The 27,715-nt window shown below is 38.1% G+C and overlaps 1 protein-coding gene across 2 annotated transcripts in view; it reads right to left on the bottom strand.

The window, feature by feature from the left end:
- ST8SIA1 (ST8 alpha-N-acetyl-neuraminide alpha-2,8-sialyltransferase 1) overlaps positions 1-27,715 on the bottom strand; it is a 137,121-nt gene that overhangs the window by 88,397 nt on the left and 21,009 nt on the right. For both annotated transcript variants that reach the window (XM_011955159.1, XM_011955166.1), the window contains exon 2: positions 977-1,121. In XM_011955159.1, coding sequence (XP_011810549.1) covers positions 977-1,121 — 145 coding nt within the window. The remainder of the gene's footprint in view (positions 1-976; positions 1,122-27,715) is intronic.

Below are 27,715 nucleotides of genomic sequence, written 5' to 3' on the forward strand. Positions count from 1 at the left end.
TTTCAAAAATTAAAAGAAAAACCTTATCACTACATTTTAAAACCATTAAACTAGACTAAAATAGCTAAGGATGAGCTAGTCAACATGGCTATTCCATAGAGAGTGTGACTTTGGATCTGGCAGAACCTGTGTCTCAACTTTGTGGGATTCCTCCTTTAAAGTCTCATGGACTATTAACAGAGATACATGAAAGGTTCAGTCCCACCTTCCAAGGCTCAAAATTCTCTTTCTGTACAATCATCTGAGTAAACCAAGGGAGGCTAAAAGAGGTCTTGGGGGGAGGCCACAATTCATTTCTGAATTTTTCCCTAATTGCAATTTTGCCTAAGATCTCCCCTTCCCACAGCTAGGGTTCCCTAAAATAAAATTTCCCCTTTCCCCCCACTTGCTGCCTACATGTATGTTAGAAAAACATTTTATTTCAATGCTCAGAAAACCAAGAAGAGATATTAAATAATCAAAGCTTGATTTAGACCACTTCAAAAGTGGTCAAGTTGAATTATTCCTCTCCATATCCACCGCTCCTCCATTTCACAGCGGTAATCTAACCACATTCAAGAGCTCTAAGAAGCAAACTTCTCATCATATGGTCCCCGCTCCTTGAGCAACGTCAGTCCTAAGAAAACATTCCAGTATCACACAAATCCTCACGGGCATTCCACAGCCAACCTCAGAACACCAGAATTCCACAAGTCCCTGATCATTCATTTCTTGCTTCCTTCAGTCTCATAGGACTCAAATCAGAAAGGCTAGGAAAGCTGTGACTCTGTAATATCCTGCTTCCACCCTTGCATCAAAAGACTATGTGATTTATTCACACATACAAATGACAGATATAAAGAAAAGCATTTAAAGTTAAGAGAGAAGAAAGAAAACAAAAGGTCGATCTGATGAGTTAGGCAAACTCAATTATCCCTTTTCTATGACAGCAAGAAATTTAAGAAACTATATTGAAGGCAACCAACTCTATACTAACCTGAGGGAAGAGAGAATAAGTTGAATTGTCAATGGTGAATGAGTATAAAAACTCCCCATCATACCACATGCTCTTCCCCATAGGGGAATTCATTTTAGTCATAGCAAAGAGATGGGCAGGGTCACAGCAGTCTTCCATTTGTTTCCTAGGAGAGAAAACAGAGAGAGAGAGAGAAAAGAACAGCCGGTTAAATGAGGAGCAGATTCATTCACTTGTCATTCCCACAGAGATGTGCCGCCTTACCTCAGTGCCAGCTCACAGAAGCATAGCATCTCCCGGGTGATTACACCACTATTAATTCACTCTTCTAGTCACCAAAGTGCATGACTAGAATATTTCACAGTAAAAAAAAAAAAAAAAAAGTTTAAGAAAAATACATCAGCTCTCAGATTCAGGTGAGATATGTCAAAAGACAAAAATAATCATTACAGTTGCAGATGTACTGATCAGTTCAAACATCCAGGTCCAGAAAAGACTGGGATAGCTAACTTTGGAGACTGTTGAGCTATTCAGCTACAGCAGAGGTGCATCTCTACCTTCATTAACAATCAGGTGGTTAAATTCAGTGAAAAGAGACTTCCTGCAAGCTATATGGCAAGGGAATACACAGAGTGACCCTAAAGAGAGTGCACTCCCCCAAACTGGTGACAAGATAGAGAACAACCCCTTGGAAATCTTTTGAGTAGAAATAGAATGAAATGAATGATGAGATCTCAGACACTGGAGAGCAACCTACCTTCTCACTGCTAAACCTCATAGGCCTTTTTGGTTTAGCCTCTCAGAAGTGTTTGGCCTCTCAGAAGTAGTTGACACCATGATGAGCTCTGTGTCTTTGACAGAAGTGTCTCCCAGCTCCCTCAGTGTCTGAGGCACCAGCATCACTGGGATAAACTCACCCTTCTGGGCTGGCTTGTAGGCTACTCCCCAGGTAGCCCCTCAAGTCTAAGCCATGTTTGTTCTATGGGGAAATCTTTATATGACCCTCCACTTAATAATCTACCAGAAATAAATTCCACTTACTCATGAGTAAAAGAGCTTATTCACCACTTCCACCTCTAGGAAGATGAATAAAATTGCTGGCATAAACCATTTCTGAATGAGCTCACACAGAAATGCTTGCTCGACATCTTTAGCTGAAAGGGGACGGTGGAGTGGGGGACCTGACTTCAAGTCCTGCCTCTGCAGCTTACTAACTCCACGACTAGGCAAAGAGACAGGGCTGCAGAATTGCCCTATGAGACTTTCTGTTGAGAGTCCACTGAGAAGGTACTGGTAGAGCACACAGTGAAAGTTCAATACGTGGTAAGTGTTCTCCTTCTTATTGTTACACTGTCCCAGCCTCATTGTTGCCAGGAATCAGCCTAGTCAGTAAGGCTGCCCCTGCAGGGGGCCCTGCGGTGTGGCAGGCTTCCTCAGCCTGCCGGGGAGGTACTCTTCCCGCCACACTTTGCCTCCCCTTGCACTCTTGAGATCTTCATTGGCTTTGCATTCACGAAGGTTTCAGTGGAAAGAAGGACAGGAGAGAAGGGTTCAAGGCAAACAAGGGGAGAAGAGTTCGGGAAGAAAGCTTTCATCTTATCAAAGTTGCTAGACTGAGTGTCTCTTCTTGCTCCTACGCTAGCCCCCTGTTTCTCATCAGCTGCCTCTCTCTTTCCTCTTCTTCTCCACCTTCATTCATTTTTACTGGTGTTTTGCCACTCAAAAGGTGGCTTCCAGAGATGGTAAAGGTTTTTTGTTGTTGTTGTTTGTTGTTGTTGTTGTTGTCCTTGTTTTTTGAAACAGGGTCTCACTCTGTTGCGCAGGTTGGAGTGCCGTCACTGCAACCTCAAACTCCTGGGCTCAAGCGATCCGCCTGCCTCAGTCTCCCAAATGACTGGGACAACAGGCATGTGCCACCTCGCCTGGCTAAGGTAAAGTTTTATACTGGACTGCAAACATTTTGTCAAAAGTGCATCCTAGGTTCTTCTTGAGTCAACAGAAAACACCTGGACACGGTTTAAGACTATCTTTAAAAATAAGGAGAATTATCACGAACATGATGCTAAACTTTGGGAGAGGATAGGCTAAATTTTTAGTTCCTATCCCATGTCTGCTGATATCTTATATTTTTTAGTCCTCAGAGCAACCCTAAGAGATAATTAAGGAAATGTCTTTTTATTATAATTATCATCATTATTCCTCCCAATTCTCATCTGAGGAAACAGGCTTAGAGTGGTTCTAGGACTTGCTCAGGTCACGCAGGGCAGAGTAGGAAGCCAGGTCTGCAGCGTCCAAGCTTTCTCCTCTTTGCAGGTTACCTACTGGGAACTATTTTGATTCATTTGTATCTTTCTCTGCCCTAAAAGAAATGCTGTGTAAACACTGGCCAACTGCCTGCAGTACACCAGGTGCCTTCACAGATATTTTTCTACTTAATTCTCACAGTAACCCATGAGCTGGATGACTTTAAGATTCTTTTCTCAAGTAATTTATCTCAGGTCACATAACTAGTGAAACGGTGGGGCAGGGCTTTGCTCCCAGGTCTTTGTACCTCATATCAGGTACTTATTTCCAACAAGACCATGGCTCTGGCCTCCAACCAGCTGAAGGTGCCATTGAGTACAAAGTGCTACAGGAGGTTCAGAAGGAAAATTTGTCACAGTCATGTAACATCTTACGTTGCCTGGTATCTGGCAGCTTGCAAATCACTTTCATATTTGTTTCCTCTTTGCATCCTCAAAATAGCCTGAGAAGACAGGTTACATTATTCTGAATTTATGGACAGTGAAACTGACGCTGAGACCCAGAGACTTGTTTAAGTTCATTAGGTTAGCAAATGTTTTCTTAATTATTGATAAAATATGTATTAGATGATGTTGAATCAAATTTTCATCTCCTTCTACAGCATCACCACGCTAGGGCAATCATACCTTTAGTGGGGGAAACCAAATACGCTATAGAAAATACAAAATTTCACATATGATAGAAATATTGTAAAATCCAAGAGGTATAGCGAATTCACAGTGATCATACCACTATTTGCAATATGAGTGGTTTTTCTATCATAAACTCTTAAACTTTTCCCTTCATCCAGAATGCCTCCACACCTTCCCTCTGCCATGACCATCTCTGGGGGGTGACTGAAAAGAAACCACAATGTGGAAATGTGTATGCATATCCCATGTGCCTGAGTGGGGTCCTCATTAGCTCACCAGCTACACTGGATATGGTAGCAGCAGCAAAAACAGGAATAGTACTAGCACTCTAGTACTACCAGCAGCAGTACTGATGGTAGTAGTCATTTTAGAAGTAGTAGTAGTGATTTTTACTGAGTTCTTACCTAAAAGTGTGCTAGGTTCTTGGGTTATAAAATTGAATTTAAAATCAGATCTTCCTTCTGAAAACATAATTAAGAAAAAGGGCAACCAACAAGCAAGTGACTTCCTGTGTATGCAGGGAGATGTGACCAAAGTCACAGCAAAGATGTGCACAGATGTCTGTGGTTGTTGGGAAAAAAGAGGACATTAAATCACATCCAGGGTTCCAGGAAGGGTTTCCTGATCTGAGATTTGCAGCCCGTTGTTTGTGATGTCTAGGAAATTGTCAGATTAAACAATGGACTTCACCTCCATCCAACCTTCAGGTAATTCTGGAGCAGAGCTATAGACCAGCTTTTAGAATTTTTAGTGAATTTGACTCCTATCTCCTTTTTCATGCTTTGCACTGATGCTGTGTATTATTTGCTTTTCTTTTGTGGCAGACAATAAAATCAGAGGATAAAAAAAGCTAAAGCAATTCCCTTTTCATATTCAAGTTCAAATTGCCAGATCATTAAGTTTCAGTTGCATGTGAGTTGAGTATTGGAATTAACATCTAATTGCTTTTTATTTGAATTCAAGCTTCAGCAACAGTCGTAGCTAATGACGCTATAACTGCAGTATAAGGGTAAATACTTATGAAGCCTGGGAACCACTTGCTAGAACCTAACTCAGGTTCTCATCCCTCCTAATGGAATTCATAAGATCAGTTAAGCCAAGAAGCCCTCATCTGTTGACTGCGCCTACTGACTAGGAAGTCAGATTCTGAGGAAACTTAACAGGCAAATAACGGTGAAAATCCAACCACTCAATTAACAATGCCTAGGATCAGAATGAACTTTGTTATGACCCTTTGAGATGCCATGTTCCACGCTTTGGTCACCAGACAGGAACAAGGTTGGGAGGCTGCCACTCCAATGACTGATACTTTTGTGCCCCTTCCAAGGGATAACTGAATTTGAGACAGGAGGGGTGGGCAAGAATTCTACCTCAGTCTCAGCATCTGGCTAGAATCTACTGTTACACTGTAGCTATTTAGACTTAGCTGTTGGAAGGTTAAACAGTCAGATAGACAAACATCCAAATCAATGCCAGTGCTGGCATCCCTGAACATGCATGTGACAAAAGATCAAGTGATCATGTATGTCCCCTTCATATCTAATCAGGGTATCAATGTGAGCAGCACAAACAGGGAGTGTCATCAGAGTTTATTGTTTGTAAGCAAATATGCAATCTAGAATTCTTATACGCAATATAGGGGTAAACAGTGACAATCTCTTTATGTGCTTTCTATGTTGAAATTCTATCAGTCAAGTGAAGTGTAAGTGAATATTTAATAGTGCAAGAAGAAAATGCTGCAATAATAAATTTATTATGAAAGCTGTTAGTTTTATATACAAAAAACATTATGAGGAATTATTTACTACTTAGGAGAGTAAACTGTCAGTTAAAGGAAATATTAAGTCAGAGCATGTCTGGAATATAACCTTAGGAAAAATACCACACCATTATTCTGCCAACTAATATTTATAAAATTTTAAATAATATAAAGCAGAATAACAGAGTTGAGATTAAATAAGTCAGGTCTTCATAGAATTATTTTACATACTGACACTCAAAACGTTACACAAAATAACCTTGCAGAACTCTATTTAATTTTACATTATTTAATTCCATTAAGACAATGAGATTTTCAAGGAAAAAAAAGTCCTAAATTGGAACTCTTCACATCTTGTTATGAAGAACTGAACGTTAAATATTAAATCTGCCCTCAAAAAGTTCCATGAGGAATAAATACTCCAAAAACAGTATCATGAGAAATCATCTTTGATCCAATCACAATACAGAATTCTTCATATCCCTCTTCCCTGCTTTATTCTTCTCTCTAGCACTTAAAACTATTTATATGCTATATATTTAATTTATAGTCTTGTTTATTTTCTATATCCCTAAGGCCCAGAATATAGAATCCATGAAGGCAGAGACTTCTGTCTTCTGTTCACTGTTGTATCCCCATTTCCTGAAATGCTGGCTGAGACATTAAAAAGGTGCTTAATATTTATTGACAACCTAGATGCTCATCAACAGTGGATTGGATAAACAAAATGTGACATATATATGGATGAAATATTATGCAGCCATACAAAGAAGGAAATCATGTCCTTTGCAACATGGATGCAGCTGGAGGCCATTATCCCAGGCGAGTTAATGGAGGAACAGAAAACCAAATACTACATGTCCTCACTTATAAGTGGAAGCTAAACACTGAGTACACAAGGACATAAAGATGAGTACAATACACATTGGGGAGTACTAGGAGGGGGAGAGAGAAGGGGAGAAAAGAACTGGAAAACGACCTATTGGGTACTATGGTCACTACCTGAATAATGGAATCATTTGTACCCCAAACCTCAGCATCGCACAATATATCCAAACCTGCACATGTACCCTCTGAATCTAAAAGTTGTAATTACAATAAATAAATAAATAAATACTGATGGAATGAATAAATAACAAATGGGAAGAAAAAAGACAGTGTTAGAGAAAGCAGAGAATTGCAATGTGCATTTTGCTTCCACAGTCAAAATTCAAATTTAAGAAGTCAATTCTTTATAGTTTTCTTCTGTGTTGTCTGTTTCGGGACTAAGAAACAAACACTTGTCAAAATAATTGCTTTAGACTGGCAAACATTTTCAGTAGTAGAAGATCCAGGATTTGGGGCATTTGCTGAGCAGTGAATCCCAGTTCCTGCCACTATGTGCTAAATGTCAGTCTTGTTAAAGTAGGCATGTCTGTAGGACTGCAGACACACAGCACAGAGACCACAGGAATAATCCACCAGTGGATGGTGCTGAGAAATTACTTTTCCTTCACTATATTGTCAAACTTCCAAATGTTGACATTGAAAATGTTTGGTAAGGTTTCAAATGCAATCTTGTCTCCCCAAAGTTCCTCCTATTCTAGTGATATCTGACTTGTCAATTATTGATTTTAACATTTGGCCTTCAGCCAAACTGTGTATCTAATGCATTTCCTCCAGACAGCTAAATCAATAGTCCTTATTGTAAAGTGTCCTGAGCTGAGTTCCTAAAATTCCTTTTAGACTACGATATGTTGACTCCTTGGGTTAATGTCACAGAGCCTCAGATTCATGACTGAAAATGTTCCCAAGCCTCAATATCAGAGGATGGTTTTGAAATTGAGGTAATAGATACAAATCACTTAGCACATTATATGGCCTTAGTAAGTAATTTCATTCTCCTTCTTAATAGTTAGAGACAACACAACTTTGTTTACTTCACACAATATCAGTTTGTAACTTTTTCTGGCCATAATTTTTAATAGTTACCCCTTCTATTCTCAAACACGTCCCTATTTGAATAATAAGTTGTATGTTCACCATATAAAGAGTGGAAGCTGAAAAGTTAAGCATCTAACAAAAGGGGGCTTCTCTTTAAGTGAAGAATCTGGTAGCCTAGACAGAAATCAGAGAAGTTTCTTATTCTAAAAACTAAGTGGCAGATTTCACATGAAAAAGTAGAGTCTGGGCCAGCATATGTTTATTTTTTCCCCTGACTTAAAGAAATCTGTCTGAAATAATCAATTTCAAAGCAGATTTTTTTTTTAAAGGGTCACTGTTGGCTGAGGGCCCAGACATATTTTCTATATGATCCCAAACAAGAAGTGGCAGAAGCTGCTCTGAAGAATTTCAGTGAATATTTATTTTCAGTCTCCCTGTTTATACCTACTGGTCTATGTAGCTAGGAAGATTCTAATGTTGTGTTTTCAGAATCAAGCAGCAGGGTCTTGCTCACGGAGGAGGAATGGAGGCAAGTGGTGATAAAACTGCCTCTGGGGCAAAGACAATACTTTTGCCCCAGGTATTGGGGCAACTGTATTGGTTCCCTGCAGTAGCTTACATCATTGATCGAACGGGGCGAAATACACACTCCATATAGAGTAGAGATGTGTATTCATGTTATTTTTCAATCAAATCTCTTAAATTGTATGAAGGAGAAGTACTTCATTAGATTATTGCTTTAAAATAATGTTTTCTACAGAAACAATAAAAAAGTCTTTTCAAAGATTAATCTTCTGGATAATTTGCCAGAACTACAAACACAGAGAAAAGCAACTCTTATCCACTGTTTAAGCCAGCAAGTAGTCTTGTATTTAGCAGTATTTTATTTTTCACATTTGAAATGACTGCATGATAAAGGAAATGTGTTCCAAAGAAAGGCAGATTAGTGCCATGTGTAATTTGTGTTTCTCTAGTACAGGCAGAGAAAATTGAAAGAAGGAACTTTTGAAACATAAATATTTCAAGGAGGATCTGTTTTTTTTAATACACATTTGTTTTATAATTTATTGAACAAGTACACAGAATTATTTGGATTAAAGAATATCAATGTTTCCAGGAAGGATTTCAATGAATGCTTATTTTCAGTCTTCCTACTCAGGCTTACTGGTCTATACAGCTAGAAAGATTCTAGTATTATCTTTTAGAACCACTTATTTGTTATTTTAGTAGCTGGAAGTGACTCGGCCTATTCAGACTGCACTCATTCAGTCAATCGACAAACATTTGCTGAGCAACGTCTATGTGCCTAGTGCTGTTCTAGGCACTGAGGATAAGGCAGTGAATAAACCAGGGACACAGGTACGGGGGACACCTTGCCCTCATAATTCTAGTGGAGGAATCAGAAAAACAAAATAAATAATTTACTTGGGTGAGCTGGGAAAGATGCAATTTTTAACAGGGTGACTAAATCAGTCCTCACCAGGTGACCTTTGAGTAAAGACCTGAAGGAGGTGAAGAAGAAGCCACGTGAATATCTGAAAGAAGAGTATAGTGGAGTCAAAACTCTATGTGTCCCCTCGTAGGGTCCTGGCTGGGTCTGAAAATTAAACTGACACATGAGAGATTAACTGGAGAAAAGTTTTAAAATTTTTTTAATGTAAGTTTTACAGGATATGGGAGCCCTCATAAGAAAAGTAGGATTCAAAGATGTGGCAAAACATACATCCAGGCCACGCACTATGGCTCACACCTGTAATCCCAGCACTTTAGGAGGCCAAGGCTGGAAGATAGCTTGAGCCCAGGAGTTTGAGACCAGCCTGGGCAACATGGTGAGACCTTGTTTCTACAAAAAATTTTTTTTAATTAGCCTGATGTGGCAGTGCATGCCTGTGGTCCCAGCTACTTGAGACGCTGCCTGGAGGATTGCTTGAGCTCAGGAGTTCAAGGTTGCAGTAAGCCATGATCACACTACTGCACTCCAGCCTGGGCAACAAAGTGAGACCCTGTTTCAGAACAAACCAACAAAAAGAACTTACTTGATTTTGTATAGGTTGAACAAAGAGACGCAATTGTGGAAAAGTAAAAGTAACTAAACTATGGTGAGGCTAAAGGAAGACAAGATTTATTTTAACTAAGTCTGCTTGTACAGAATTCTCTTGGCTATGCCTCCCCATTAAAGAATGTTTCTTTCTTCCTAGCATATGGAGGGCAGTTTTCACCTGGGAGTTTTTAATCTCCTGCCTTCAGATAGAAAAAGGGAAGATAAGAATGTCCTTCTTGCATCTGCTGTTCTTCAAGCGTCTTTAGCTTGAAGTAATCCCCGTGTGGTAGTGGTATGTTTTGGGGGTCATAATCTACTGTCCTTCAAAAGCATTCCAGATATAGCAAACACCAAGTGCAGAGGTCTTAAGGAGGAGCATGCCTCGTATGCTGAAAGGCCATCAAGGAAACCAGTGAAGCTAGAATAAAGTGAGCATGAGACAGACTGGTGTGTTGGGGGAGAGGCTCACACAGGGTTGGGTGCATGCAGCACTTACTCTGAGTGAAAAGGAGAAGAATCTGCCCTCCCTTAGAGATCCTAAAGAATAAATCCAACTCCAAAAGCACAGCAAGACATTTACATTTGACTAGAAGTTGCAATGGAGGATGTGGGGCCACTGCACAGCAGAAACTTCATAAAATCTTCCAGTGGATGCCTGTTTCTCTCCTAGACGTATTTCTAACGTTTTCTCTAACCAGCCCCATCAAGCCCACCCTCTCTCACTCTTATCTCTGTCCTATCCACAGCAAAGTATTTCTCCATTAGACTCTCCAATTTTGATTCCCCTCATAATCATTTAATACCATGCTTAGATATGAGAAAACCCACCCAAGAAAATATTCCTGTTTTACATGAATTCATATCTTTATGAATAAAATTCTGTTCGTCTGTTAATGGCATCACAGAAAAACAGGGAAATGGATATCTACCACATCTGAAGAGTGTGTTTTGGTGGTCTAAAGTTTAAAACACATGTTTGGAGAGACGCAATGAATTCACTTCTGGAGGCTTGAGCAGGAGCATAGGGGTGGGCAGGTCCATCCACTCAGAGAGATGCAGTAGTTGGGCAGTCACTGTGAGAACAGCTGAAAATACGGTCCATATCAGGAGCACCAGTCCCCACATGAGCCCGTATACTCCACTGGGCTTTTAGACATGTATGCAAGTAGCAGATGCTCCAAACTGCAGGCAGTGACTTATAATTGAGCCGCTTCTCAAATATACATGTTTACACAGCAGGGTGGGATGCAGCAAGGATGTCTTTATCCAATCATGGCCCATGGTGCTCCTGAATAGCACTGGGGAGGCCAGACATTATATAATAGATATAAGAACTCCATTCAGAAACACTTTTTCTTTCTTGTTGTAATGACACCTAGATCTGAGATTATGTCTGTGAAAGATGGGGAGAAGTTTGTGAAAGGCAAAGCAAATGAAAGGAAGAGAAAAAAGATACAGAAACAGCATTATGAATTTCTACATTACACAGATTTTTTAAGTCAGAGAACTAAACCAGCAAACATTAAGATGATCAGGGAAGTAACATATTTCAGAGGGTAAGATCCTGGCGTCAGCTCTGTGGACTCATCCCAGCTGCACTGCCTACTAGATACAGTACTGGACAGTAGCATCTGTCCTGAAATTTTTGCAGATCTTAATTGTCTCTTTCATGATTCATGGCATACACTTATAGTATTTCTGTGAGTAAGATTCAAAATTATTTTCTGAGAAAAAATTTGGCTTTGTGCTATGAACCATTTTCACAGAATGGAATTCTGTGTAAACACAAGTCAAAGATTCTCAATTTTCTTTACAGAATATTAACTGTGCCACCTGCTTGTCTAAAACATATGGGTCTCTCTACTCAGCACAGAATATCAGCATTTCAGGTTGTCAACAACCGTTAACTGACCGTCATCCAGTTTCCATTAAGGAACATGCTAGCTGAATCTTATTCTGGGAGCTAGAGTCTTTATATTTGTGAAATTATGAAACATAAACTTGCTCTTTGACCCCGTTTCCTGGCATATAAGTCTTAAAATCCTCAGAAGCTCCAAAATGATGTATTTTTGTATGCTAATTAGTAGACTGGTGGCTAGAGAGCCCTAGGTAGATTCAGGATGGGGGCTGATCATTTAAAAGGCCAAAGCATGATTACAGGATTAGAACTTTAAGCCACATCCCCCAAACTCTGAGGAGGAAAGGGTGGCTGAAGGTTAAGTTGATCACCAGTGACTAATGGTTTAATCAAACTGAAATTGACAGGATTTGAATAGCTTCTGTATAGCTGAACACCTGGAGGTTTCTGGAGGGTGATGTGCCTCGTGAGGGCATGGAAGTTCTGCACCCCTTTCTCCATATCTCACTGCATGCATCTCTTCATCTGCATCCTTCGTAATATCCTGTATAATAAACAGTAAATGTGTTTCCCTGAGTTCTGTGAACTGCTCTAGCAAATTAATTGAACCCAAGGAGGAGGTTGTGGAATTCCCAATTTATAGCCAGTCAGTCAGATGCACTGGTAAAACAATCTGGGGCTTGCCACTGGCATCTAAAGTCGGGGGCAGTCTCAGGGACTAAACCCTCATCCTGTGGGATATGACTCTATATCTAGGTAGACAGTGTTGAAACTGAATTGGAAGACACCCAGCTGGGTCCACCACAGAATTGATCGCTTGCTTGTTGGTAGGGAGAAATCCCCATGCATTTGGTCACAGAAGTCTGTGTTGATTGTGTTGAGTGAAAGAATAGAAAAAGCACTTTGAGTTTGTGCATGGTTTTTTCCTACTCTCAATCTTCTTTCTCTATATCAAGTCAAATCATGAGGAAGTAAGCTATTTATATCACATAAAGGTAACTCTTTTTAAACATCCACCCTATACATGATCATAGACATAAACAAAGCTATTTTCTAGTTCCATTTGGTAAACTCAGCTCCTCACCAACATATTGTGAAAACAGTCAGGCAGGCACAGCCACCTCATCCAGCCATCATCCCTCACCTGTTCACTGTGTTCACTGCATTTGTACTTAATATTGTTTTGTGAATATCACTGGCCATCTTAATAGAAAAGTGCAGAGGTATTGAGAGAGTTGAAAGCAACAGTTAAGGAGAAGCATAGACTTAGAAACGAAAACAAAAGCAGAGATTTTTTTAAACTTGGAAGCATTGAGAAAATAAAGGATATTACAAATGTAGATGGAATGAATCATTTGACAAGGAGTGAATAAAGAAGCAACAACTGGCAAAAGGGAAGGAAAATGAGAAATGAAATGGAGTTTGGTTTTTTTTAGTTTGCTGAGAAGATAATTAGGTAAATGTAATGGGACAAATACTTGTAGACAAACTTGTCATAATTTAGAATCTAAAGGTATATTAAATTAAATAATATATATTTCATTATTTGGGTATTTACCAATAAAAATATGCTGTAGGAAAATATTCTTTCTAAAAAAAGTGACCTTCTTAAAGAGGTGAACAATTTTGGTCTAATCCAAAGCTTGTTTACCTTTTATATATAAAACAAGGTGAAAAGAACCAGGAAATAAGACAGATGTAAAGAAAGTTATAGAAATAAGGAGGTATTTTTTGGTAAGAAAGCTTAAAGAGAAATCATTTTGTATGACAAGGAATCTTATATAGTAAATTTAGTCCTAGAATAAAATGACTGGTTGTTTATGAAAGAGGGATGTTCAGGACAAACCAGAAAGTCCAAGCATGTCATGAAGAGTCTGTGTAAGTCCAATAAGAGGCTGTATTTAAAAATGTATAGAGTATAAATCCAATAAGGTGATTTATTAAAAAAAAACTTTTATATGATCCAGTTGTCTATAATTAAAGGGAAATTATAATTGTCTTTCTAGATATTGGGTTTGATGTAAAAGAACACTAATACACTAAAAAATTGATTAGAACAATACAATTTTCTTCAGGAATTGATTTACTCTGAATAAATTATAAGAGATTTTAATTTTTTTAATCCAAAGTTCAACTTTTATTGCATCTCATCATTATCAGTTTTCTCTTCCCTTTTAAAAGCCACAAAATAGTAACACCCTCCTTCAAATCATTTTCAGCTCATATAAGGTTTTTTCCCCTCAAGTTTTGTTTGTTGTGGCCTGATGCTAACAATGTTTTCTTAAAGGTCTAAAGGAAATGATTTCTTCCAACATAATATATTCTGTGCACTACAGAAAGTCTTTTCTTTTGCCTTTTGGTAACAGGTCTAACAGATTTTACATTTTATCAAAATTATTCCTATGCCATTATTTTTAAGTTTTGGTTTGCTTAGAAAAAAACCCTAAGATTTAAAGTAATTATTTTTTAACTAAGGTTATTACATCTGTATATCTTACTTTATGTGCTTTTAAAGTCCTTGTGATATTGAGTTACAGGGCTTTGGCTCCTGGATCTAAAAAGGACACCAAGTCCTGCTAAATCTTAAAAACTGAAAGCAATTAAAGCCTCATCTCCAGTCCTACTAGAAAATGGCAATCAAAATAAACTGCATTCTGACACAGGGCCAGAAATTAAAGCTATTCAACTCCTCAAGGTCCAGGGACTATTGCAGAAGAGATAGGTATGTGTGATTGTAAGGGCTGATGCTGAGAGATGAAATACGTTCAATTCCTCAATAAATTAACCATTAATGTCACAGGCACACTAATGCAAGACCAACATATGGGCCCCTGTATCAGATTAGCAAGGTTTTCTTGAAGCATTAATTGACTCTTTAATAAAGCTTATAAAGGTTATAAAAGGCTTATGGAAGTTATATCTTACAGTCAAGATTTACAATCTTATAGATCGTTTACAAAATTTTGAAAAATGAGTTTAATTGGCTTTGTGCTGTTTTTATTAGGGCTTCTAAGTCTCCTCTCTCAAAGACTGAAGGTTTTTGCCTTTTTTTGAAATCCTTGAGTTATCATTTTGTTTAAGTGAGTAACTTGTTTTACAATGACTTGTGATCTGATTTTGTGATATCAAGTGTCTTAACCTTTGATATTTGACAAACTTCTCAAAATTAAATCATAAATTATGTCTTTTTCTGACTTCATTAATCCTTTAAGATATTAGGCTTCCTAAAGTCCAAAGTTGACATATATGACTTATTTGGTATAAAAATTATATAAGAAGCATTGTCAAATCTGAAATGGTGTTTGGTTTTCTTTGGGTTGTATTTGTATAAATATGTTATTGGTATATGCTCAAAAATTATGAGAAACTCCTATCATTCTGATATGACTTAGTGTAAATTTTCAGTAATAATTATAATTGTTATAATAAATTATTGTGTGCCACAGAGGTAATAAATTTCCTTGTCAATTGTGTCTTTGACTACGGCTGCCCGAAAACGTTTTGTCATCCATGGACAATTATTGTCTTGTTTTGATCCTCTTTAGAAGGTGATTTTATAATCAGCTATATAACTCTAACAAGTGCTCTTGAATGAAGGTGTCTGATAACTCTGGAGATTGTGACATCAGAATAGTGGTAAAATTTTCAGGACTAATGGACAGGTGAAATGTTTATGAATATCAAGCAGAATAGGTATTAACTGCACAGACTAAACTAATAGAAGACTGGAATAATCTTGTTGACTTTTTGCTTAAAATGTTGCTGATCCTTTGTTTTGTTTTTCAGAGTAAGGGAAACTTTTCTTTTGAGCTATTGACAGCTTTTAACAATTAAGTATACTCCTATAAACAAAATTTGGAGCATATTTATTTTTCTCTACCTGATTTCTCCGGAATTCAGAAACTATTTGTGAATATTCTTAACTTATGGCAATATAGTTATTTGCATAAATTCAATAAGAATCTGTTTTCATTTGTAACAGGACACAATTGGAGAAACTGGTTATTTTACTAAGGCTTTGACTGGCACGGTGTGCTTTCCTTTAAGGAATCGAAGTTAGCTTAGAAAGCCAGTAAAGCCTCTTGGGAAAACTGGCCTCATACCTTATCTACGCAGTTCCTGTACAGGGTTCCTGACCTGTAGCAAGTAAAGAATGTCACTTTCTGGCAGGCCCAGAGGCCCAACCTATTAATACCTTGGAACCTCAAGAGGAGAGTAATTCATCCAACTCAGGTATTTGATGATACAAATCCATGGCTGGGCTCAGCTTTTAAAAAAATCTTATCTGAGATTCCTTTAATGGAACAAAGTTCCATCAAAGCCAATATAAAAAGCCTATGTGAAAGATAATTATTCTTGCTATACTTTATACAAATGATCTGGCCAAGTATAATAAAGCAAATCAGTCCTACCATGATTTGTCTTTAATAAAAATAGGAAACTGGAGAGAGAAAAATTATGTTTCAAAAACTAGGCCGCACACAGTGTCTCAAGCCTGTAATCCCAGCACTTTGGGAGGCTGAGGTGGGTGGCTCACAAGGTCAGGAGATCAAGACCATCCTGGCTAAAATGGTGAAACCCTGTCTCTACTAAAAATACAAAAAAATTAGCTGGGCATGGTGGCAAGTGCCTGTAGTCCTAGCTAGTTGGGAGGCTGAGGCGGGAGAATGGCATGAACCGAGGAGGCAGAGCTTGCAGTGAGCCGAGACCACGCCACTTCACTCCAGCCTGGGCAACAGAGCAAGACTCCGTCTCAAACAAAAACAAAAAACCAAAACCAAAAACAAACAAACAAACAAAAAACTACAGTACACCTGATGTTAGATTCCAGTCCTGCCTAAGGTTTTTCAATTTTTATTATTTTCTACAGTTTAGACTGAATTCTAATTTTTCCTGGCTGCAAGTATCCAAAAATAATGTTTTCATTTTTTTTCTTCTCTCTTTTCCTTTACCCCCCCAATTTTTCTAATTTGAAATCACTAAAAACTAACCTTTGCTTTCTTAAAGCCTTGCTAACTGAATTTAGACAACTTAAATAAACTTCAGAAGAAAATAACAGCAACCTATTTACACACATAAGCCACTTTCATACCTGCCTACTGATGTACGGACTTCAGAGTAATATGGCCTATACCAATTTTCCAGGTTGCTCTTTTGTTTGTTATTGTTTTTCTCCCTTCCTCCCCCTATTTTCTCTTTATAGAACATGAGACTTTTCAACCTGCTAAAAACGAGCTTTCCTAATAACTTGGGACCTACCTATATAGGAATAAACCATCCCAGACATGAGAGATCAGACAAAACCTGAGACCAAAGGCTTGTTTTCTTGTAAAATGCTTTCTCCACAAATTTTAGAAAAGGGGGGAAATGTCAAAGGAAAATAAATCTTGGGGCCCCAAAAATTACTAAGCTAAAGGGAAAAGTCAAGCTGGGAACTGCTTAGGGCAAAGCTGCCTCCCATTCTATTCAAAGTCATCCCTCCCCTCACTGAGATAAATGCATGTCTGATTGACACTCTTGGAAAGGCTAATCAGAACTCAAAAGAGTGCAACCATTTGTCTCTCACTTACGTATGACTTGAAGCCCCCTCCCGGCTTGAGCTGTCCCACCTTTCTTGATGGAACCAATGTACATCTTACATATATCAATTGATGTCTCATGTCTCCCTAAAATGTGTATAAAATCAAGCTGAACCCAGACCACCTTGGGCACACGTTGTCAGGACTTCCTGAGGCTGTGTCATGGGTATGCATCCTCAACCTTGACAAAATAAACTTTCTAAATTAAATAAAACCTGTCTCAGATATTCAGGGTTCACATGGGTTCACATTTTGATAACTGCAAAGAGATTCTGAGTGGAGGTACCCCTGACCTTTGACAAATCTCCTATTGGTGCTTGGTACCAGCTTGAGATATCTTTATGGCTCAGACCATTAGGACAATTTGCTGAAGCCTGAAAGCATCCCCAACAGAGAATCCCTGATCTCCCAAAATTTGGTCAAGATCTAAAGTTTATATTACCATACAATTGCCTGTTTTGGGAATTTTTCTCGCTTCCCACACAAGGAATGCAGGTTTTTCCTGCTTCCACGACAATGGAAGGCAGGTAACTATTTTATGAAGTCTGAACTCTCTTCCAACAGGGAAGATGAATTTGAGATTTGTCCTGCTTCTAGGATGGTAGACAGCAGTCTTCAACCTGAGACCCATTCCTAGGTAAGTAACTCAATTGTGGTTTGTTTTTGGCTAAAGTTAAGATTAACAACCAGCTGGTTTTCATGGCTCCTTATCATTAGAATGCTCAGCAATTGTATAGATTGTTTTGCTTAACTGTTTATTTAGTTTTGTTTGTTTTGCTTAACTTTCTATTGTTGTAGTTTTTGTTTGTTTCTGTTTTTGTGGTTGTTTTGGTCTTTTTCCCGTTGGGTTTGATCAACTCTATCTGACTTAATCAAATTAGAAGGAAAATTCCAAATTTTGGGGAAAAAGGCCTCTGAAGTGGCTAAATCCCCCCCCACCACCACCACCCCACCACACATACATACACACACAAGGTGGTGTGGTACAGGGAGAAAAATGAACAGCAAAAAAAACAGGAAAGACTTTCATTTCTGACTACTTAAAAGGCTTTATTTACACAACAAGGCCACCTTTTTGCTAGTCAGGTCAACCAAAAGAGCAATGGCTGTCGCCTCACACTGCTTTAGCTAAGGGTTCTGCCATCTTTTTTTCCACCACAACAGCCTGGGTTTATTTCCTAAATCAAGCCCTTTCTGGTTTGATACTTGGTACTTCTAAAATAGCAGCAATTTGTTCCAGCTGAACTACAGTCATAAGATTTAAAAAGATTTTTTTTAAGGAGCTCAATGGTTAAAAGTCAGCTTAATTAAAAGCTAACATCCAAAATGTATGTGTGTGTCTATGTGTTTGTATTTAAAAGGTCTTCATGTTGGCTTTTTTTGTTTTGTTTTGTTTTGTTTTTTTCTCCTAGGACCTTGTCTTTTTCTTTCCTTTTTTTTTTTTTTTTTGAGCAAAAGTTTTTTCTTCTCAGTTGATTGAATTCTGTTTTCTTCATTTACTTCTTCTGCCTCTCCTTTCTCTTGCACCCTCTGCTGAATGAGGAACCTAAAATAGTTTATAACAGCCTTAAAGAAAACAGAGAAAGTGTCAGACTCCCTTTGGGGGAGAAATCTGCTTTTCCTTATGGAACCCCAAGAGCATAAACAGACCAGTTCATCTCAACTCTTAAACTACTTGCCTTTGTATTTTGTTATTTGATTTATTGACTAAAATGGTTATTGCAACAGAGGCTACTCTTGGGTTTTTAGGGAGAGTGTAGTTTAGACACTCAGAAAAGTCTTTGTTTAAAAAAACTTTTTTTAAAGTGCACTGTAAAAGCATCAATAGTCTAGCCTCATAATAATTCTCCCCTTTTGGAGACCCAGGATTCAATGTAGGCTCTGCCCAGAGCTCAGATCCAGTTAAAAGACAAGTAGTCCCTATCTAAATAAAATTGGTCTCCTCTTAAAATCATATGGTAGATTTGTATAATTTTGTGTTTGACATCCATCTTTAATCTCCCTCCAGCACTACCAGACTTTTTCTTTCAGTACCTTGAGATGTAAATTTTGCCATCTGATTTTTCACTAAAAGTTGTTTCCTTCAATATGCAGATTTAGGGCTATTTAGCTGACAGCTGCCAGGGTGATGAAACAGGTTATCAAGAGTTTGCAAGTCTAAGATAAGGAAAACAAAAAAGGAGGTCTTAGGAATCTATAAATGTACTTCTATCAGTATGCCTAATACATCTATTTATTTATGTGTTGTGTACACAATGTTTCACTGCTAAAAATATATAAAAGAGCTCTAATGAATGGGCTTAAAGAAAAATAAAAATGCTTAAATCAAATACTTTATCAGAAAAAAGGAAAGACTAGTCAAATGCTTTTTCAAGTGTACGTGACTTAAGTTGAATCTTTAATAGATAAGTTAGCTTTAATATTACTGGTAAAGTAATATTAGAAATGTCTTAAGAATTTCCAGGATACCTTTTTTTTTTGGAGATGGAGTCTTGTTCTGCTGCCCAGGCTGGAGTGCAATGGCGCGATCTTGGCTCACTGCAACCTCCACCTCGCGGCTTCAAGCTATTCTCCTGCCTCAGCCTCCCAAGTAGCTGGGTTCACAGGTACCCGCTACTATGCCCAGAAAATTTTTGTATTTTTAGTAAAGATGGAGTTTCACCATGTTGGTCAGGCTGGCCTTGAGCTCCTGACCTCAGGTGACCCACCTGCCTCGGCCTCCCAAAGTGCTGGGATTACAGGCGTGAGCCATCACACCCAGCCCAGCATACATTTTTGTTTGCATTTATTGACCAAGCAATCTCATACTTATCCCTGGCAAATACTATCAAGTGTCAAAATTTGGCATTGGGGTTACATTACTCTAAACCCAGCCCAAAACAGAATGATCTTTGCTTGTGTAATTTTTAATAAATAAGACATTGATATTGGTTTAATGAAAACAGCTACACCTTGAATTATTTAGTAAAATTATCGTAACTTCTAATCTTGTGGTTTTGGGCAGTCTAGTCCACAGGCAGTAAGAAGGTTTGTTTTGAGAAAGGACTGTCATCATCTTTGTTTCAAAGCTGAACTATAAACTAAGTTCCTCCCAAAGCCCAGGAATGAACAAAGACAGCTTGGAGGTTAGAAGCAAGATGGAATCAGTTAGGTCATATCTTTTTCACTGTCTTTCACCTACCTGTGACCTGGAAGTCCCTTCCCTGCTCGAGTTCTCCTGCCTTTCTAGATGGAACCAATGTACATCTTACATAGATTGATGTCTTATGTCTCCCTAAAATGTATAAAACCAAGTTGTGCTCTGGCCACCTTGGGCACATGTTGTGAGGACCTCCTGAGGCTGTGTCATGGGCGCGTCCTCAACCTTGGCAAAATAAACTTTCTAAGTTAACTGAAACCTGTCTTACATATTCAGGGTTCACACCTTATTCTTTCTTTCTTTTTTTTAGTACACCCTCATTTTGGAATAGCATACAATCTATTTCTTTCTTGAGAGAGGGTACAAGCAAAGTACACTTTTTGAGGCTTTGGATGTTGAAAACACTTCCTAGTTTGGCTGGGTAACAAAATTCCAGAACGTTTAGAAATAATTTCTCTTAGATTTTGAAGGCATTATTCATTGTTTTCTGACTTTCAGTGTTTCTATTGAGTAATCTGACACCATTCTTAGAAGTAATCATTTTATTACAATGATTTTTCTTTAAATGTTTGTAAGATGTTAATTTAGGGATTCCGAAATGTCACTAATATGCCTTGGATATGTGTTTTTACATTCATTGTGCTGGACACTTGGTGTTCCCTCGCAACCAGAAAACAGGTCCTTCAGCTCTGGAAACAGTTTTTTATTGTTTGTTTAATAACTTCTGCCCTCTCTTTTATATTTCTCTTCCTGGAACTCCTATTATCCATACTTCTAACATTTTTATCTCTTTTTTCCTTTCTGTCCTTTCAGGAGTGATTTCCAAAACATTATTTTGCTAATCCATTTATTGACATTTTAATTTCTACTATCACATTTTTTAAGAACAAAAAATCTTTCTTAGCTTCAAAATGTTCTATTTGCATAGATTCCTATCCTTTGTGAATGCAGTATAGTTTCTTTGAAATGATCATAACTATTTCATTTGTTATGTATTCTTCTGCCTCCTGCTTGTCTGTTTTCTATGTTTTTTCTATTGCTTTGTTTGGTCTCTCTTTTTTTATGTGAGAAGCTTTCTAGAAATATTTACTGATCCATAGCTGTCATTTACATTTGAGAATGAGGCACAGCTGACTGAAAGCTCTTTATGCTTGGGTGGTAATTACCAAGCGCTGGGCTTCATCAGAGGTTGATCCACGGGGACTCAGCCATTTCACAAATGTCAGTCTCCACATAACAGCAGTCTTTTCTCTTGGCCTAGTCAGTCTCCCCAGAAAGAAACCCTCCAGTCTCTTGGTATGGTCTAAGCCTAGTTGCTAACATTCTGCCAGCCAGGTGATAAGATGGGCTGAGGTCTCTCTCTTCAAGATATGACCTTTCCTGCCTTCAGCTAATGTCCCAAGTCCAGTGCCTCCCTGTTTCATCTCCAGTCTTCTAACAGATGGGAAAGGGCAACTCCTTGCACCTGTGGGTAGGGGGAGAGCAGACACACTTCCAGCCAATCTTCCAGGTTTTAGTGACATCAGCACTCTCATCTCTAATTCCTGAGTATTTTGGGAATTTGTAACAGAACTGACTACCTTTTACTGCTTCCCATGTTGTGAGTACTGAAGTTGTAGACTTCTGTGCTCTCCTAGTTAGATATCACTAGGCCATCTGTTTTTCATCTCCTAATATTTTGTTGAGGTCTTTTGTCTGCTATTTTCTTCTCTTCCATTATCTTCATTCTTACAAGTTTATGACTATTTATATTCTTCTCTTCTCATGTTATTAGTCTTTCAAGAGGGATCAGAAAATCATAAGTTAGGTGGTATTATCCTTTTCAAGCTTAACTGCTTTACTAATGAGTTTTCAATACTGTTTTCTGATTTTAAAACATATGTGTATAAAAAATTACTGAAGAGCTACAAAGAAAAAAAATTTTATTTTGAGATGAGAGGTCGCAGTATGTTGCCCAGGCTTGTCTCAAACTCCTGGGCTCAAGCAATCCTCCCGCCTCAGCCTCCTGAGTAACTGGGACTACAGGCACAAGCCACCACACCCAGCTTACCAAGTTAAGTTTTTGATGGTGGTTGCTTTAAAGAAATGGAAATAAAATATTACGGCATGTGGGAAGTTATAATTTTCATCTTATATGTTTCTATAGTTTCTTAGTGTCATGAACATGTTTTATCATTTTAAATCTGCTTAACTTTTAAGAGCTATTAAAAATTTTAAAGTTATAGATGCTTGTCATAGAAAATCTAGAAAATGTAAAAGAGAACAAGGAAGAAATTAAAAGTTAAAAAAGAACACAATCATACAAAGAAAAACACTGTTAACAATTTTCTCAGCGTGATCTTGACATTAGATTCTCAGGCTTTCTTCAAAATTGGCACACACTTACCTATCAATTATCTCTGCTCTCTGACATCTTCAAAATCTCCTTCTTAACTAGATCTTTAATTTTTGCCCATAAAAATACTTATTTCTGAACTAAAAGAAAAATTCTTTCAAATATGACATCTCTTCATGATAAAATCTCTCTGATTTTTACAAACCAAATATCTCAGAATAATTATTGCCTCTATTTCCTCACCATCCTTATTACTTTCCTCCAGTCCACTACCTCTACTGAAACTGCCCTCTTCAAGGTCTTTAAAAATATCTGAATGATCAAATCAAATCAAATGGCCATTCCTCATTACTCATCCTGATCCCTCTAGCATTTGACACAGTTGACCAAATTTCTCCTTCTCATAAGTCTCCCTTCCCTGATATCCATGGCAGTCTCACATCCTAGATATCAACTCCTCTCTAAGGGCTTTTTCTCTCTCCCCTGATAAAACAGCACTTTTTCCTCCCATCACCTAAATATTATTGTCCCAAGGCTTACACCTTGATCCTCAGCGTTTATTATTCTAATCATAATGAAGGATTGAGTCACAGCCACATTCCTCACATGCATCCCAAGAAAACTAATATCTCTAAAAGAGATACAAAAGAGGAAAGACCTAGGATGGACCATCAGGAGATGTCTAAAGTATTGTGAACTAAAAATGAAATACTAAGACCCCCAAGCAACTGAATGGACACCCTCCTGGCCAAGGGGACCCCAAGATAATCTTGAAAACTAAGTTCTTGGCCATGACGTGGGATAGGAAGTCGGACACGCCTTGCTATGCCTCCTCCCTCGCTAATTACCATTAGCTTTTCTTCCTTAAAGACTAAAGACAAACCGGCCCTTTCAAAGAACTCCTCCACTGATATCCACCATCCATCTGACACTGCCCCTCCTTTTTGCCTGATAAGACACCACCAACTACAGAGTGGTTTTGGCCAGTCTGTGGAGAATGCACAGTAAGGGTCTTTGTGTCCTCTGCTTCACCTTTTGACATCAGAGGGCCAAACACTCCACCCTCAGATCATGCTAACACCACTACTTTTTGCACACGATACCCAAGAAGGGGCATGAAGCTCAATTGCACATGTATACGTTTCTCCTTTCATTAATATTCATGAGTCTTTCTATAGCTTATTGAATGTGTAGATTTGGCCACTCTGCTCAGTATAAATTCTTGTTTCCTTTGTCCCTCTCTCAAAGTATCTGTTTCTGGCTTCTGGTGGGAGGCTATGCTTCTAAGCCTAGCAGAATGGTCACTTGCAGGCTGCAACACTTTATGAGAAATAAAGCTCTCCTTTCCAAATTTTTGAACCTCATCATTCTTTAGTTGGCAGTAGAAAGGTAGGGCTGGATCAGTGAAGAAAGGAGGGCCTACAGGAAAAAGAAGAAGAAATTTTAAAAATATATTTGGTTCCTACTATGCACAGATGCTATGCCATGTCCTTTCATATATATATTACCTTCATTTCATTCTCAAAACAATCCTGTGAGTTAGGTACTTTTATTTCTCTTTACAAGAGTTAAGCAGTCACACAAAATGACACAGCTATGTTCCAGGTTATAAAAAAAGGAAACCAGACTGATGTGATGGAAGAAACAGGGGCTTGGAGATTACACGGCTTTGATGCTACTACTTACTGCTCTATGGCATTGGTCAAATACAATTCTCTGGTCTTCGGTTTTCTCATTTATAAAATAAGGACAAAATTAGTTGATTACAAATGAAAGGCTTATAAATAAGTTGTATAAAGTACCTAGTACACAGGAAGTGCCCATCAATAATTGTTATTCTGACTCTATGAATGTGGGTTATTTTCATTAACAAAAGAATATAACACGAGGAGAAGGAAGGCGAGAGAGTTTCAGAAAGAAGATCTAATGTTTCTTTCAAGGCACGGATCCAAGCCTAGCTGAAGCCCAGGTCTCTAGTGGCTGCATAACCTTGCATCTATAAGGGGCTTGTCTGTGAGAAAGATAAAGGGGCAGGCCCCCCTGTGACTGAGCAAGAGTCAGTGCAATAACTCGTCATAGTCATCTTGTGAGCTGGGAAAATGCTCAACCCAGTAACTCGATTGCCTAGAGACCATATGTCCCCAAATGAGACAGCTCAGATCACCACTGAATCTTAAGAGAAGCTGCATCTATGCTTTCTGGATATGTTGTTTTGATTTCAAAAAATGTTTAAGGCAAATATAAGTGTGTTTTTTAAAAAAGAAACAATAACAACATAAAAGCAAAGCATATACGCCTCAGTGGATTTAGAAAAATCAGTCTACAAAAAATGCTGACTTTTCTCTACACTCACTAGATAGCATGTCTTACAATGTTGTACATTCCTTTTCCTATAAAAATAAATAAAAATATGATAATCAACATGGCAACCCAAAATGAATTCACTAAAGAAAAACACAAGCTGGCCAGAAGAGCTGAGAGACGCATTACAGCCCCTGTAAGTGTTTCAGACAGCAGCTGCAGACTGTTCCCAGACACTCTGATAATGGAGAACATAATTAGTTTCCTTCAGCAAAGAAAAATAGAAGAACTGATGAGGTCAAAACCCATAAATTAATTCAATTTAATGAATATTTGTGTTTGTTTGAATAAATCCCATGTGCTCAAAACTGCAGGCCACAGAAGACGTGCAAAACACAAAGAACAAGCACGGCATCCAGGTAATCACTCATTCATTCATTCACCTACTACTTATTATGCACTGAGTGTGTGTCAAAGACTACGTGCTAAACTTTGGGAATGAAGGTGAGTAAGATGCAGTTTCTGTCCACAAGAATCTCATGGTCTTGTGGCAAGAGACAGCAGCAAATTACCCCAGCACATCTTATCAGTACTTAGAAGAGGACGCATAGACTGCCACCAGGAGAGATAATTGGAAGGGTGGGTGGGGTGCAAGACAGCAGGTGGAGGGGGATAGAAGAATTTCTAAGGTCAAGGTGTAAACTGAGAATTGAAGGACTAGGAGGATTTATTCAGACAGGCAAAAGGCTAAGCAACATCATTCTCAAACATCACAGGCCAGTGCCAGTCCACAACTATTTCTTTAACTGTCTCTGGCAAAATGAGGAAAATATGGGCAATGAGTGAGGTTTTCATAGTTTATTTTAATTAGTGATCTTTATTCTGAGATGATGTCCTTTCTCCTTTTTAAAATGTCAACATATAAAGGCTTTAGTGAAATGGTAGTATTTTATAATGTCCTTACTTGCTATAATACGAAATCATCAACACTATTCATGTTTTTATTTATTTGGCAATTCTCTAGCCCATTAAATCCTAAATTTGGGAAACTCTGTGCATGATGCATCAACAGAACCACCAGTACTTGGCATGATCAATCAGCAGAGTACACACAACAAGCAAATAAACAATAATAGTTTATGTAAGAGATTAAATGCATAAAGTAGGCAGGACCTCCGTTACAAAGGACTTTAAATGGCTGGCTAGGAAATTTAGGCTTCATCCCATAGTCACAAAAGATAAGGGTGACTGTCAAAATTGAGGAATTAGTCAGTACAATGCTGGGCAAGTCCCCTACTCTTTTTCTCTGGTGCTCCTTTCTAAAATGTTGATGCTGATAAGCACCCAACCTACCAAGCTTCGTGAGTACGTAAACCACAATTGAGATGAGCTGATGATGTTCCCCATAAATTCTAGTGTTGCCCCAAAGGTAGAGGGTTAACATTAATAAGACCCTCCCTCTCCACTAAATAAAGGCATAAACTAACCAGCTGTTAAAATCTTCCCTCCTAGCTCTTTATCCTGGATCACCTTTGGCCGGGATACTGCCTACCAGGGTCCTAGAATAGGACATGAAGTGAAGAAAACCACAAGACACTTCTTGGGTTTTAATAAATGAATGGCACATCTTTCCCCGGACTTGGATTTTTATTTGTGATGGAGGACTACCTAGTAACAATCTACTAAGTTAATTTTAAGAGTTATTAAAATTCCGTATTCAAACACTAGAATTGCCACATGTGAAAGTTTACCAAGGATTCTCATTCAACATTCTCCAAAGAAGCCTGGCTGCCGAGCAGCAGTTGGCAATAGAACAATGCTTCCTTTGTGCACAGACACATGCACGGTTTGGAAATTCCCACAATTGTCGGAAAAGACATGTTTTATCAGTGCATCATTAGTGTTATGGGGACTTGGCTACGATTTTCAATTGCTATTGCTCTTGTTGGTAAATATAAATTACTTTAGTCATTGCTGGATTAACCAAAAGCAAACTGTTTGTATTTGGTATGCCAACCAAATAGGGGCATCACGGAAATGGAAAAAAAAAAAATTGTAAAAAGAATTTGGTATGTAAATTACTAAAGGCATTAAAGTGGTCCTGATGGACACAAGCAAAACTTTACTAAACTGAGTATACCATATTCTTTTCATTGCTGAAGTCCTCTAAAAGTTTTAATCAGAACTTTTAGTTAGCTTAGCAAAAAACTTTCATTTCTTATGAATTACTGGTCTAACCCTTTGGTATACAGAGGTGAGAATTTACATTGATATTTTATGCTATAATTTTGGAATAACTTTTAAATTTGAGACATATCTGTATAATTTACTGTTTAAATATGAATCATCTATAAATGCACTGGTAGAGTCTGAGCTCATGGAGGCAGGCCATACCGAATCTGAATTTTAGCCCTATCTCCTACTACATATGAGACTTGAGTATGTTCCATAGCCTCTCTAAGCCTTAGTTTTCTCAACTGGACAGTAGAAATTAAATAGTACTTCCCTCATACATTAGTAGAGAGAACTAATAAAGCTCATACATATAAACCCCGTTGCGTGGAAACTGTCACATTTCTCAACCAATTAGGCATTAGCAGCAGTAGTATTATTTAAGTTCATTTTTTTCAACAATAGTAAAAATAGATAAGATAAAAGGGCAAGAAAGCTCAGTGCAGTCAAGCTACCAAATAAACACACTTGAGTTTTGCCAATGAAGAAAATAGGAAAGGAACAGAACAAATGTTGGAGGAGTTACTTCCACACAGAAACCATGAGGCATAGAAAATGGGATAATGGCCAAATACACTGAAAATGAGAAGCAAGAGGATTCTAGCTTATGCCAAAGGGCCTGGGTAAACATTTGTCCACAAATGTCACCTATTTCAG

The sequence above is a fragment of the Colobus angolensis genome, unplaced genomic scaffold (genome assembly GCF_000951035.1).
Source record: "Colobus angolensis palliatus isolate OR3802 unplaced genomic scaffold, Cang.pa_1.0 Scaffold11, whole genome shotgun sequence".
NCBI lineage: Eukaryota > Metazoa > Chordata > Mammalia > Primates > Cercopithecidae > Colobus > Colobus angolensis.